The sequence below is a fragment of the Populus alba genome, chromosome 16 (genome assembly GCF_005239225.2).
Source record: "Populus alba chromosome 16, ASM523922v2, whole genome shotgun sequence".
NCBI lineage: Eukaryota > Viridiplantae > Streptophyta > Magnoliopsida > Malpighiales > Salicaceae > Populus > Populus alba.
In genome coordinates, this window is record NC_133299.1 from 13,211,074 (window position 1) to 13,226,301 (window position 15,228).

Genomic DNA, 15,228 nt, shown 5'->3' on the forward strand with positions numbered 1-15,228 from the left:
TTTGTCTCATGACAAAAAAGACAATATCATAAATTTGAAGCTAGTGTAATAGCTTCTGTTTTTTTTCTTAATTATAAAGAAAAACTTTGTTTAGTTGGCGTTTTTTGCACTGAATCTCACACTACATTTCAAACTTTAGTTTGTATAAACTAAAATAAATTATTTTTTTAATTTATGGAGATTTATTTTTTATTTATTCTAGATGTAAAAACGTATCTCATAATAATTTTAATCAATTTTATTTTTTTTTATAATCACAACTAAAAATATTTTTTTAATGCAAACCAAAAAAGCTATGAGAATATCAAACACACCCTTCATCTCATCTTGCAACTTTATATCAGATCTATCCACACTAGTACAGTCCCACTCTGCAACACTAAACATGATTATTACCAGTGATGGTGGAGCTAGAAAATCTACTTTCAAGTGCCAATGAATATATCTTGATCAAAAAGATTTTTAAGTATTTTAAAAGTCGATCAAAAGTTATATATATTAAGGAATAAGAATAAAGTATAAATTTTGTTATTGTAATTATCATTGTGCATAAAAATGTTTAGACTTTCCTAAAACTATCACTATACTTTTGTTTATTATGATTATTTTTAAAAAATAATTTAAGTTGATTTTTAACTTTTAACTGTAGAAAAGTCATAGATATAGTTGGCTAGAAACAACTTTTGATTTAAATGAATAGTATGTTGCATAATTGAGTAAAGATTTTGATTTAATTAAAAATTAAAAATTTGAATTTATAAATTCTAACTTATGCTACATATTATCTTCTTCTAAAAGTTGTTTTGAGTCAGTTTATCAAAAATACTTGTACCTTAAATTTATTGTAACTTATGAAAAACAACTCTTTATATTATGATTTAAATTTTAAAAAAATTTGCTTTTCATAAGCTTGCAGCATACTCTAAATTTCAAATAGTAATAATAATAATTTTGAAGGAGTGGCATCCCTTCCGAACACCTCCTAATTATATGCATGGTTATTACAATTATGGTAAAAAAGAAGAAGAAGATAGTGTTAGAGCATTTCTTAGAAATGTCTGCATTATTTGATAATAAGGAATTTTTTTTAACTAGTTTACATGTTAATTGAGATTAATATTTTTTTGGACTGATTTCAAAATCACCCACCTTTTTACATCGATTCAATTTAATAAAAAAAATATTAATATATTTTTCAATGTATTTGACTCTAATATTTAAATTTTAAAAATCAACAAAGAAAACATGCATTTGTTTCTACGGTCAACCATTGTTTAAAAAAAAATGAAAATTTTAATTTTTGTTAAACTATTTTTTTTATATTTTTAGATTAATTTAAAATATTAATATTAAAAATAAATTTTAAAAAATAAAAAATATATATATTATTTTAATATAATTTTTAAATAAAAAAAATCTTAAAAACAAGAAGAGAAAATCAAAGAAAAACAAAGATTTGCCTGCTCTTTCATATTTTGAAAGCGACAGAGTAAACGGCAGTCATGGAGGCCTTTATTTTTTAAGATTGGAAGCGAGAGGCAGCCTTCCTCTCCTTTATCCCAGCCACTTGAAGACGACCTTATCACCTCTTTTTTCTCCATAAATATTTTGTTTTCTTTGGTCCATCCATTCAATAAAATAGTGGCCCTGACTGCCCACAATGTCAAAACAGGGGGAAACGAGAAGCACTAAGAGCCTAGATTCCACTGCCATAAATAAAAGGAAAAAAAAAAACAATGAATCAATGATGATAAGAACAAAAGGAATTTATCATTTTTTAAAGATTTTTTTTTAATTCCTTCTTTTTTTTCCTTATACTTATTTTAGTTATCATCATTCTTTTTTGTTTTTATCCTTACTCATTTATTATTATTTTTTGCTTTATATTTTTATTTATTTATCACTCACTTTATACGTGGTCTTTTTTATCACTATCGTTTATTTATTTACTATAATAATGGTAAATCTATAATTTCTTACAACTCTTTTTTAAATAAATTTAAAGATTAATTTTCTCTACACTTAGTGTATTTATTACCGTTTCCTTTTTTTATATATTTTTATCTTTATTCATTTATTTTTTTATTTTTTTTTAATTTTTCCCTCTTTTATATTTATACTTTTTTTATATAAAAAAATTCTTTTTAACTTTACATTTGGTATATTTACCTCTTTAGACTTGGTCTATTTATGACCTTTCTTTTTGTTCTTATCCTCATTCATTTTTTTCTTGCTTTACACTTTTTTTATCAAAAAAAGATTTTTTCATTTTGCTTTACACTTGGTCTATTTATTACTCTATACTTAGCTATTTATCACTACTTTATTTATTCTTAACTTCATTCATGCATTATTTTGTGATATTTTTGCAAAAATAATAGTAATAATAAATTATTATTTTTTTAACTTTATAATTAGCTTATTTATCATTATTCTACACCTGCCCTGACACGAATTTTGTTATCATATGATCATGCAACCCACAATAAAATTTAAAATCAACTCAAGAAAGCCGAATATCAAATTTGAAACCCCAACCTAGAGGTAACCATATACTTAACTTTTTTTTTTATCATTAGCTTATTTATCATTATTCTACACCTGCCTTAATATAAATTTTGTGATCACATGGTCATGCAACCCACAATAAAATTTAAAATCAACCCAAGAAAGTCGAATATCAAATTCAAAACCCCGACCTAGAGGTAACCATATACTTAAGAATCAAAGGTATTGGAAAAGAAAAAACTTGGACACAGAGATAACTATGTATCTAAGAACCTGAAGTTTATGAATAACACCACGAAACCAGTTAATTTTCGATAAGACATTGTGCGATTTTTGTCCTTGGAAAGAAAAGTTATTTTGCATAATCATGTTTATTCAAAACAAATAAAGAATCATGTTTATTCAAAACATCATAATTGCTGAAACTTGAAACCACAAAAGTAATATATAGTCCCCTCTAAATAACCTTAATAGATCCATGTTGACTTGCAAGCCGATTAGCCCAAATTAGAAATCAACTAACATAACTCTAATAGTAAAATAAAACCCTATATAATATCTAATAGGCCAGAATAAACTCAAATTAAAAATAATTATTCAACATAAAATAAATAAAATAACATAGTGAAAACAAATTCTTCATGCTAGAATTCCACCATGTAGGCAAAATCTCCAAGCTCTCTTGAGTGGTGTTTTGATCAAAACTTTTAGAGTAGTAATTCAACTAGGTAAATTTTTTTTTTATTGCTAGATTTTCCTTTCTTATATTGTCTCCTCTTAGTCTTTTTTATGTACTAGGAATACCATCAAAATAAGTAAAAGAAACCCAAGAGAAAAATCCTCTTAGATGCCGCCACATCAAGTTCATATGGGATTTGGAATCCTTGTAAGGTATGTACTTTAATTCTTCAATGAACCCAAGACAGACTAGGAATCCTTGTAGCCCAAACTCATGCACAAGTTTAAAGTATAAATAAGCCTCATTTAATGCCCCCTGTTGTTCAAAATTAACCTATTATAAGTATGGAGTAATTGAGTTGAAAATAGCTAAGAAAAAACATTTTGTTGATAGATTTGTTAAAACAATAACAACAACTTTAATTAATTAAAATAATATATTTTTAAATTTTGATTTATCTGAAATTTTACAAAAATATGTTTTCACATGTCTAGTATCTATCTTTAAAATTTTAACTTGATTTAATATATCTTATCTCACAAAACTAGCAATATATATTTCAAAACAAAATTCAAACCAACTTAGTTAGTGTGATGACCTATTAATCTCCATTTTTTTTGGCCTATCATCCTCTATCTCGCAAGACTTTTGTTTGGCCATAATCTTCATAAAATCCCCCATTCTTCATTAAAGAGTATTGATTAAAGAACACATTTTTGTCCAAGCAAGGGTTTGTTAGACTCTATGTGTTTAGTGTGTATAAGAAAATATGTTTCTTTGAATTATTACATTTATTTGTTTTTTAATAATTTAAAAAGGAATTAAAGAAAGCAATAAATAGTGATTTTATTTTTTTTTATAAAATATTATAAAATCATTATAATCACCACTCAATCATTAATATCATTCTAAAATTAAGATCATCACTAAGATTTTCATAATATCATTCTTACTATTATGAGTATCACAACTATTACATTCATATTTACTCCTTCACCATCACCTTCTATTTTATATTCACTAACTTCATTAGTACTATCATTAACTTTATATATTTACAAATATTTTTAATTTTTTCCTTTATCATTCTATTATGGTTACCTTTGTCATATAATCATCCCTTATTATAATTATATTTATTTATTAATAAAATAAAAATAATTTTTAATTTTGTATTGTTATAAACATTAGCATAATAGCAATATCATATCAATCATTACTATATCATTACCATTACCTTTTTACACAGCTACCATGCTATAATTACAATGCCATAAGTTCACTATCACAACTAAATATTTCAAATTATTAATTTTATATTTTAATTAATAATATATTTTTATGTTTCTTCAATTAAATAAAATTTGTATAAAATCTTTTCTTTCATATATCTTTATTCTTAAAATTTTTAAATTATAAATAATAAGTATAAAATAGTTTTTGATTTTATAAAAAAAGTTCTTTTACAAAATAGAATATTGAAAATAAATATTATACAATATACTAAAAGGACTCATTGCCCCTCTTACTGTTTACTTAGACTCAAAGTGTTGTGGATTAGAGCAGTGTAATGATAGCTCAACTCTTGCCACAAAGAGTTGCAATGGCAACGGGGGAGAGGTGGAGTTGTCTTTTCACTAAGATGCATTTGGCATTGAATGTATTATTGAGGAGAATATGCTCACTTTGAGTTTTGGTGGGGTTGCCCTAGGCGTCCCAATGTGAGGACACCTGGCGCTTGGGTTGACCTGTCCTTGTGCTGGGACAGGCCCGAGCGCCATGTGGCGTTGGCTTGCCCTACCCTGCCCTGCGCATGAGCTAGGCTCGTGCCCCCACGTGGGGACACCTGGCGCTTAGGCTGCCTTGTCAGGGCGTGTAGTTTGACCCACGCGCCATGTGGTGAGACCCAGATGCATATTAATGCTTTGAATTAAAATAAAAATAAAAATATTTGTATCGTAAATAATAATATTTTTGATATTAATGCTTTGAACCATAATAGAAATAGTAATATTTATAACACAAATAATAGTATTTTTAATATTAATACCTTCAATTATAATAATAATGATAATATTTATGGCACAAATAATAATAATAATAATAATAATAATAATTTTTAATTTTTAATTTTATCCTTCAAATCAGCTATATGGTTTTTCTTTGGTAATAATAACATGTTAGACTTAGACGCGTCCACACCTAACTCCATGTTGGGTCTAGACACATCCATGTCCAACCCCACGTTGGGTCTGGACATGACCGTGGCCACTGTCATGTTAGACTTAGACGCATCCACACCTAACTCCATGTTGGGTCTAGACACATCCGTGCCCAACCCCACGTTGGGTCTGGACATGACCGTGGCCACTGTCATGTTGGACTTGGACGCATCCCTACTCAACCCCACATTGGGTCTGGACATGACCGTGGCCACTGTCATGTTGGACTTGGACGCATCCCTACTCAACCCCACATTGGGTCTGGACATGACCGTGGCCACTGTCATGTTGGACTTGGACGCATCCCTACTCAACCCCACATTGGGTCTGGACATGACCGTGGCCACTGTCATGTTGGACTTGGACGCATCCCTACTCAACCCCACATTGGGTCTAGACATGACCGTGGCCACTGTCATGTTGGGCTTGGACGCATCCATGCTCAACCACATGTTGGGCTTGGACACGTCCTCACCCAACCTTATGTTAGGGGTGGACGCGACCGCGTCCACCTCCAAGTTGAACCTAGACGTGTCCTCATCCAATCTTATGTTAGGGGTGGATGCGACCGTGTCCACCTCCATGTTAAACCTAGACGTGTCTGCGCCTAATTTCATATTGGACCGGGATGCATCCATGCAAACAAAATTGATTTTTGATCTAATCCATGGCAGAACACACGTAAACTAAATATGAATTTTAATAATAATTTTTTATTTAATTTTTTTGAATTTCATAAAATAAATATACTATAAAACATGTTATATGTATATATAAAAGAGCTTTTGATTTGATCCTATATTCTAATTATTAGGGATGTTTGAAAGTATAATAACGGTTGTTTTTCAAAATTATTTTTATTCAAAAATGTATCAAATTAATATATATTTTTTTATTTTTTAAAAGTTATTTTTAATATCAACACATTAAAAAAAAATAAAAATAAAAAAAAGAAAAAAATAAAAATAAAAATTAATTTTTTTAAAAATAACTTTGAAATGTAAAAATAAATGGGTTATAAATTGTTTTTTTTTTTTTAAATAAAATAAAAAGTGAAGATCTGACATGAACCTAAAGCAAAATAGGCAGGGACAGCAGAGGGGGCAAGTTCTTGTCTGTATAAACAACAGAACCATGATTCCCCACGTAAGCCGTAACTAGAAAATCTCCTAAACCGAGGTTGGGCCCACCAACAATACGTGGCCTCCACGCCTATAAACCCTTCTTGACCGTGAAATCAAAATCTCACCATCATCAAACACGACTTTTTTTCCTAACCAGTAAGAATTAGTAAGGCCACTCAAATTAATCCCCCAACTATCAATCCATTCTCAATTGCTATTTGAAGAAAAAAGTTTTCAATTGAATCCTTATAATTTCACAAACTCCTCTATCAGAACTATTTTAAGAAATGCATGGATTTTACTACTTGTTTTTATAACTCATTCTCGTTATTTGAATTACAGAAATTAAACTTTACATAATTTAATGAATTGACCTGAAAAATTCAGGCTTTAAATTCTGACTCGAATTGAATTTTTAATTGAGCTAAATTAGACATTAACTCAATGAAATCTAGTTAATTTAAATGATTTTTAATGGTTTAATTAAATCAATTAAATTTAATTTAAACTCGATCGAGTTGGTATAAAAAACATATGAATAACATTGTTTTAATAAAAAAAAAACTTAATTTAGATCAAACCAATAACTTATAAGTAAACTCGATACAATGCACCCATGAGGTCCTTGAAAACAATTCAAAAAGAATTTATTTTGAGAGGAACGTGTAAACATCCAATTAAGAAAAGACGTTAGAAATCAAATTAAACATTTCTTGATAATTACAGGACTAAAGACGAAGTTTGCCCAATAAATAAGAGCCATTCAACATCCTCGCCGCTCTCACTACTTATAAACACCACCACCTCCGCTCGTCTCTCGTCGGCTCTCTCGCTCAAACAACCTAAACCAATCTCTCTCATTGTCTCTCTCTACCCACTCTCTCTAAGAGAATGGCAGGAACCGGAGTAGTGGCAGTCTATGGCAACGGAGCAATAACAGAAACCAAAAAATCCCCATTCTCCGTGAAGGTAGGCCTAGCCCAAATGCTAAGAGGCGGGGTCATAATGGACGTTGTCACCCCTGAACAAGCCCGAATTGCCGAAGAAGCCGGCGCCTGTGCTGTCATGGCACTAGAACGAGTCCCCGCTGACATTCGTGCACAAGGCGGTGTCGCACGTATGAGCGACCCACAGCTCATCAAAGAAATAAAACAGGCAGTGACAATCCCTGTCATGGCGAAAGCCCGAATCGGGCATTTTGTCGAGGCCCAAATTCTTGAAGCCATTGGCATCGACTATATCGACGAATCCGAGGTTCTTACACCAGCTGATGAAGAAAATCACATTAACAAGCACAATTTCCGCATCCCTTTTGTTTGCGGATGCCGAAATTTGGGTGAGGCCTTGAGGAGGATAAGGGAAGGTGCAGCAATGATAAGGACTAAAGGAGAGGCGGGTACGGGGAATGTCATTGAAGCTGTTAGGCATGTGAGGTCCGTGATGGGGGATGTAAGGGTGCTGAGAAACATGGATGATGATGAGGTGTTTACCTTTGCCAAGAAAATTGCTGCTCCTTATGATTTGGTTATGCAGACAAAGCAACTTGGGAGGTTGCCTGTTGTGCAATTTGCAGCAGGGGGAGTGGCTACCCCTGCTGATGCAGCGTTGATGATGCAGTTGGGATGTGATGGTGTGTTTGTTGGGTCTGGGGTTTTTAAGAGTGGGGACCCTGTTAAGAGGGGGAGAGCTATTGTGCAGGCTGTAACGCATTACAGTGATCCTCAGGTGTTGGCGGAGGTGAGTTGTGGGCTTGGTGAGGCTATGGTTGGGCTTAATTTGAATGATAAGAAGGTCGAGAGGTTTGCTAGTCGGTCGGATTAGGAGGTGGGATTTTGATGGTTTCATGTGGCGCCTCAAGGTGAGGTTCAAAGATCTTGGTGCTTGGTAGTAGTAATTTATCTTATTAAGATTGTTGGTTTTTGGTTACGTGAACTTTGCTTTGACAAAAAAACATGTGAGCTCTGTTGAATCTTGTCAAAACTATCTCAAATAAATGCTCAACCATTGATGTTTCTGGACATGTTGCTGTTTTCTTTTAAAATTGTTTTCTCTTGTCAATTTTGAGAAAGCTAAACTGGTTCATTACTTATATTGCTGACCCAGTGACCTGTTATTGGTCCTGGTGTTGTGACCATGCTCAATTTAGAACTGCTTTAAGGCTATAAATATGAACATGAACAAAAAAAAAAAAAAACTATTGAGAATGGCTGTTGCAGGATGAGCTGGAGTAGTTTTCGTTTGTCATAGTTTAGTTGCCAATGATTCAGCAGTTTAAAGAGTTTGACAAGGAACGGGCTGGGTATCAACGATTAGATGAATAATCAGCAGGGTTCTATCTCATCGTGAATTCCTTAGCACGAGGCAAGACCCGAGGAATCTCGTAGGATTGCTTTCGCATAATCTTTAAATTTAGATTAGAAATGCAAGATGCTGATTTGCTATTGCTACTCTCAAGGAGTCAGTAAATTCTCACCCTCGTTGTCTCTTTCAGTCGAGAAATACCTGACTTTAATGTACTGAATAGTTTGTGATTATTTGAGGCTTGATAGATCTTAAATGTTGGTCTTGTTCCTGATAGTATTTGTACATGCTTGAGGAACATGTAGCAACTGCTGATTTTTCCTAGTTGTAATGTAGTTTGTCATCTCTGACATTCACCATCTCTACATGGTTATGTCTTTCAATACCAGCTTGCCTGTTCCACTGTTTGTACTGTTTTCCCAAATTTTGTAAGTTCTTTCTAAAGGTTTTAGCAATCTATGCTGAAATTATTTTCAGATATTAAGACAGTGGAGAGCTCAGCTGATTTTGATGGTTGTATTTCTGCAGGAATCTTTTCTGATGCAGCTGGTTTCAAGTCATTCAAAATTAGCCTCAAGCACTTGGCTACTTGTGTATAATATTTGCTAAGTGAGGATCTTTCCATTGTTCTGTAATCTTTTTTAATCCCATACTAGGAACACCACAGAGAAAGCAGTCTAATAAATGTCCTTTTCTTTGTAAGACTACTGTTTCATGCTTTAAAGTAACTTTCTTTTAGGTTCTTGGATCTTGTTTGATCTTTTATGTTTATTTTTTAAGCATGCAAGCATATGTGCCTTTACCCTCATCTTTCGACTAGCTTGCTTATTTCTTACCTGCCATTTGCGACTGTGTTGGCAGTTTGGATTTGGTATACATTGCCGAATGTGTTTGTTTAACATGCTTTTCTGTAGCCAGCATTAGATGATAGCTGCGTCACGACATGCTTGGAAATGTTTGGGCTTGCTAGCCAACATGGCCACAAAAATTTGCCTCTTAACGTTTGCAGATTTTGTGAGCGTATCAAATCATTTTCCAAGCAATCATACTTGCCTACAGCATGCAAGAGGATGAGCAATTGAAGGAAGAAATGGGAAACGCCACCTAAGGTTGCACACTGCAATTTTCCCGTCCCTTTAGTAGCTGGGAAATCACTATCTTGAGAATCCTCCTGCCAGCAATCCCAAGTTACTCAATCCTTCCTCGTATAACTTCGCAGCTGCCAACATCGTCCTGAGGGTTGGTTTGAGAACTACTGTTTAGTTGCATAAATGAGTGTTTTATTAAACTAGGTCTAATCTAAAAAGTAAATTACATAGGAGTTAACTTGGCATGGTATTATTAACTTAACATATGGGCTCGCAACTAAGTCAACTTGATTAAAATATGGTTTGATTTTAAAAAAATATAAATTTCAAAATCAATGTTTTTTTTTATTATTATATAAAAAAAACATTAAAATGATGATATTTTTTATTAACTCAGATCAAAACGGGTTAGTTGCCTAACTTATAAGCTTGGTTATGGGGATTGTCGGGTTTAATAACTTTGTTTTTTGAAATTTATTTTTTATTTAATTATACAATAATAAAAATAAATCTTTCTAATTCATGTATTTTTCTTGTTTTGATAACAAAATAGTTTTCTTTAATTAGCGTTGTAGTTTATTGAATAAAAAACAATAATAATATTTATATATAAAAAAACAATGTATATTTGCATATTGCTTTTCTTATGGATTTTTATTTTTCTTGCAACTTAAAATCGGCCTAAAAATTATAAATTCTAATTATGTTTTTCTTTGGATGTCGCATTAAAGGTGAGCAAGTTGACTATGCATGTGAATATTGATTTTTCGTTAATTTATATGGCTTGAACTCCTCTCATAACTTAAAATCAGAGTGAAAATTATAAATCATAATAAGGTATTTCCTTGAATATAGTGTGTTAAGGGAAGACAAGTTGCGTAGGTGAATATTGATTTATCTTTGCATTTTGTCTTCCATTTAATTTGAGATATATTTGTATTTTCCTCCTAACTTAAAATTGGCTCCAAAATCATAAATCTTAATTTGGTTTTTCTTGGAAGTCACATTAAAGGCAAGCAATTTTATGTTTTTAATGAATATGGATAGATAGTGTTTTGTGTTATGATACTAAATTTAGGTTAGATCACACGATCTCACATAGGCTTGTGGTTTGTAAGTGGAGGTTTTCAAGTCTATTTTGGATATAACATAATAAATTGGGTTAAAGCCCAATAAGTCATAACTATCTTCTCGGATCTAACGTATGTACTTAAAGGTGAGGATTAAGTCTTGTTGCTAAGCATAAGTCTCAAATCATTGCCTTAGAATTTAGAAATTTTACATTTTCAATGACCAAAATCCATATACCATTTTAGATAAAAATTTAGCATATATGTACATTAGACCCCTTATATCATTAAAAATAAATACAAAGCAGCTTACTTTATATATGATGTTTTAGGGTGATTTTAATTTGTTCTCTAACATAACCAACCCCTTACCTAGAAAACTCTAAAGACAAGTTAGGGTTTTTAGTTATTGTAAAATTAAGTGGCGACTAGTTTTTTTTATTTTTTCTATTTTCACAAAAAGTTCATCGAGAAGTCCCTTACGACAAAATGAGGACTCCACTAGGACCTTTAAAACTAAGCTTTGTTTATTTGTTTTTCAATGATAATGTGCTTTGGTGCTTCAATATATGCTCTAAATATTCTTGTTATGATTATTTTTCTAAATTGATCAATGCATGATTTATGCACAAACAAAGTTGATTATAGAGTTGATGTCAACATCGAACGTAAAAGGGGGGGGTTACAGGGGCTTGTTGATCCAATGTTGAAAATACAAGTAATTCCACTACTAAAATCAAATTGGACATATGGACTTTTTTTCGGCACTCAAGATGACTACTTTGACAAATCACCTATAAAGACTTCTCCATGTTAATCACCAAGGCTTCGGTTTTTGTCACCATGTCAATGATGATGATCAAGACTACATATTTGGAGGATCAAGTGGCTAACTTGACAAAACTTGTTGAGAGGCTTTTGACATCACTTAATGTGAAAGACCATGAGATAGAAAAATTGATGAACAAACTAAAGAGTATGGACAAGGGAGGCTAAACTTTATTTACCAAGGCTATGCAAGAAGATCAAGTAAATATTGTTGAGGATTCTACAATCAGAGCTATAAGGAATATCCATAGTATTACTTCTGACATCTTTACCATGAATCAACAAAAAAACCTTATCAAAGAGGCTATCATGGATCAAATAGAAAGTTTAGTTTAACCTTCATATTCTTATACGAAGCCATATACCCAAAGAACTAACTTGTTAGGGATGCCTTTGAGCTACCAACCATCAAAGTTTCAATAATTCAATAAAAAAGGGAATTCAAGGCAATATGTGGCTTACTTTATAGAGATATGCAACAATTCTTGATGATGATTTTATGGTAAAAGAATTTATTCTTTCCTTAAAGGGCAATGCCTTCAACTGGTGCACTAACTTGGAGTCTAGCTTAATTGATAGTTAAGAGCAATTAAAATATGAGTTTCTTAATCGTTTCTACATCATTCGTCATGTGATCAGCATGATTGAACTCACTAATGCACATTAATGAACAAAAAAGCATGTCATTGACTATATTCATTGATGGGAAAACCTTAACATCAATTATAAAGATCAAGTACTTCCATTCTAGATATGTGCATTCAAGGGATACATTGGGGGTCGCGTTAAACCTTAATCTTTTAAAGAAATGGCTACTCAAGTACACAATATAAAACATAACATTGTTGTAGTTGGAAACTCGTCATTATCTATACAAGAGCCTAAGAAAAACATCCTAAAGGTTATAGATTTGGAAAGAGCACTCTAAATATCAATGGAATATAATATTAAGTAATTAACTTTAATGCCATCAAGGTACCAACAAATGCTAAAAGGAATGATTGTGCAATACCAACTGTTTTTCAAAAAGGTGAAAGAAAGAAGTCATTCCTCAAAGAGCAATAGGAAAAAGATTATATGCTCCCTCATTCGGACATATCTAGGATGCTAAATGACTTGCTCAGAACAAATCTCATAGAGCTACTAGAGTTGAAACATCCTGAAGAGGCAAACCAAATGGCTAACCCAAATTATTACAAATCTTATTCATCTACCTCGTAGAGAAATGTTTTTTGTCTCGCACATTGTCATGGGTTAGACCTATTTTTTTAAAAAATGTAAAAAAAGATATTAAGAGCATGGAGAACTTTTTAACATTGTTATTAAACATGACCAAGTTGATTAATTTTGAAACCTTCCGACTCAGCTCTTCATCTAACTCAAGTTTTCAATTAAACTATATAGGAGGTAGCTTGATTTAAATCGATTGATTTCATAGGTTCAAATCCAACCTTGATGATCGATAAAAAACATCACTTAGCTTTTATAAAAACTTCAAGATGATTTTTTTAAAAACAAATATTGAGACAATGACAAATTAAATTGACCTTGGTCCCCCTTACGACCCATGTCATGAACTCTATTGGATTCAATAACGTTTTTTTATAAACTTTTTTATTTAATTATATGATAAAAATAGATGCTCACAAAATTAAACACTAACCTAAAAATAATTATTTATTTAAGACAATTATCCTAGTAGAAAGCATACAAAAATCAATAATGTAGTCTATTTTTCAACCAATTCAATATTAAAAGATTAAATCGAACAAGAATAAATTAAAAACAATTAAAAGAAAAAAAAAAGCATATCCTACCGGTGAGTAAAATCGTCAAACCTATGAATTTAGTAAGTCAGGCTAGTACACCAAACTTGAGAAATGGGTTATGAACCCACTAGGATTATAATTTTTTTTTCAAAACTATTTTTTATTGAACTATATGATAATAAAAATAGATGATTGCGAAATCAAATATCAACCCAACATCAAGATGTTATTTTTGGATCGTGATAACCTCATAAAAAGCGAAGCGAAACCAATTATGAAATTGAATTTATAATTAACTCAATATCTAAGAATGAAATAAAAAAATAATTAAAATAATTAAACTTTTTAGACTCGCGAACCAAGTTAACCAGCTAAACCTATTAATAGGTTCATGGACTTTATAAAGTTTGATAACATAACTTTTATCTACAACTATTTTTTTAACTATATGAGAAAAAAAATAGATGATAAAAAAGTCAAGTTTAATTATTTAAAAAAAAAACACCCTACCAAACTTGTAAACCAGGGCAACTCGGGTTACCTTAGCAAACTTGCAAACCATGCTAACCTTATAAAAAGATAAAATAAAAAAAAAATAAATTATGAAATTAAATTCCCAACCATCCCAATATTAAAAGATAAAATCGACAAAAACAAATTTTTTTAAAAGGTCATACCTAAAATTCAAAAAGAAAAAGAAAAAGAAAAAAAGAAAGAAAGCAGAACATTGTAAATTATTATTGTCATTCACAGTGTAATGTGTGTGAGTGAATAGTAGTTTCCCCACACTCTTTAATTTCCGTTACCTTATAAAATTTAATAATATGACTTTTCTAAAAAATTATTATTTTTAACTATATGAGAAAATAATAGATTATAAAAAAGTCAAGTTCAATTAAATAAAAGACAACCGACCAAACTCGTAAATCGGAACAACTTGGGTTACCTAAGCAAACCTGTAAACCACGCTAACCTCATATATAGGCAAAATAAAAAGAAACAAGTTATGAAATCAATCATTCTAATATTAAAAGATGATATCAAGAAAAAAAAATTTGAAAAAAAAACTGAATTTCAAAAACAAAAAGAAAAGGAAAAGAAAGAAAGAAAGCAAAACATTGTGGATTATTATTGTCATTCATAGTGCAATGTGTGTGGGTGAATAATGATTTCCTCACGCCCTTTAATTTTCGTTACCTTATAAAGTTTAATAATATGCTTTTTTCTAAAAAAATAAATTATTTTTAACTATATGAAAAGAAAATAGACTATAAAAAAAGTAAAGTTCAATTAAAAAAAAAAAAGATAATCTACCAAACTTGTAAACCGAGGCAACCTAGGTTACCTTAACAAACCCGTAAACCATGTTAACCTCATATAAATGCAAAATAAAAAGAAGTAAATTACGAAGCTAAATTCTTAACAATCTTAATTTTAAAAGATGAAATCGACAAAACATATTTGAAAAAAAAAGCATAATAAAAATTCAAAAAGAAAAAAGAAAAAGAAAAAGGAAAGCAAAATACTGTGGATTACTATTGTAATCCACAATACAACAGGTGTTGCATGAACAATTGTAAACCCTGGTGTGTGTGTGTGTGTGTATTTGAAAAAAAATGATCTCGTGAATTGAGTAAAT

General features: G+C 30.9%; 1 protein-coding gene across 2 annotated transcripts; it reads left to right on the forward strand.

The window, feature by feature from the left end:
- Nucleotides 1–7,316: 7,316 nt before the first annotated feature.
- Nucleotides 7,317–9,582, forward strand: LOC118037474 (probable pyridoxal 5'-phosphate synthase subunit PDX1). Of its 2 annotated transcripts, none has more exons than XM_073405082.1 (2): nt 7,317–8,391; nt 9,171–9,193. In XM_073405082.1, exon 1 carries the CDS (start codon nt 7,425–7,427, stop codon nt 8,352–8,354), a length of 930 nt encoding a protein of 309 aa, XP_073261183.1. In that variant the 5' UTR covers nt 7,317–7,424; the 3' UTR covers nt 8,355–8,391; nt 9,171–9,193. The 2 variants fall into 2 exon arrangements, with proteins under 2 accessions (XP_073261183.1, XP_034899360.1); XM_035043469.2 differs by lacking the exon at nt 9,171–9,193 and adding an exon at nt 9,363–9,582 and having other exon boundaries at nt 7,318–8,391.
- The last annotated feature ends 5,646 nt before the right edge of the window (nt 9,583–15,228 follow it).

Coding starts and splice junctions, on each gene's coding strand:
- LOC118037474 (XM_073405082.1), top strand. CDS start 7,425: ATGGCAGGAACCGGAGTAGTGGCAGTCTATGGCAACGGAGCAATAACA.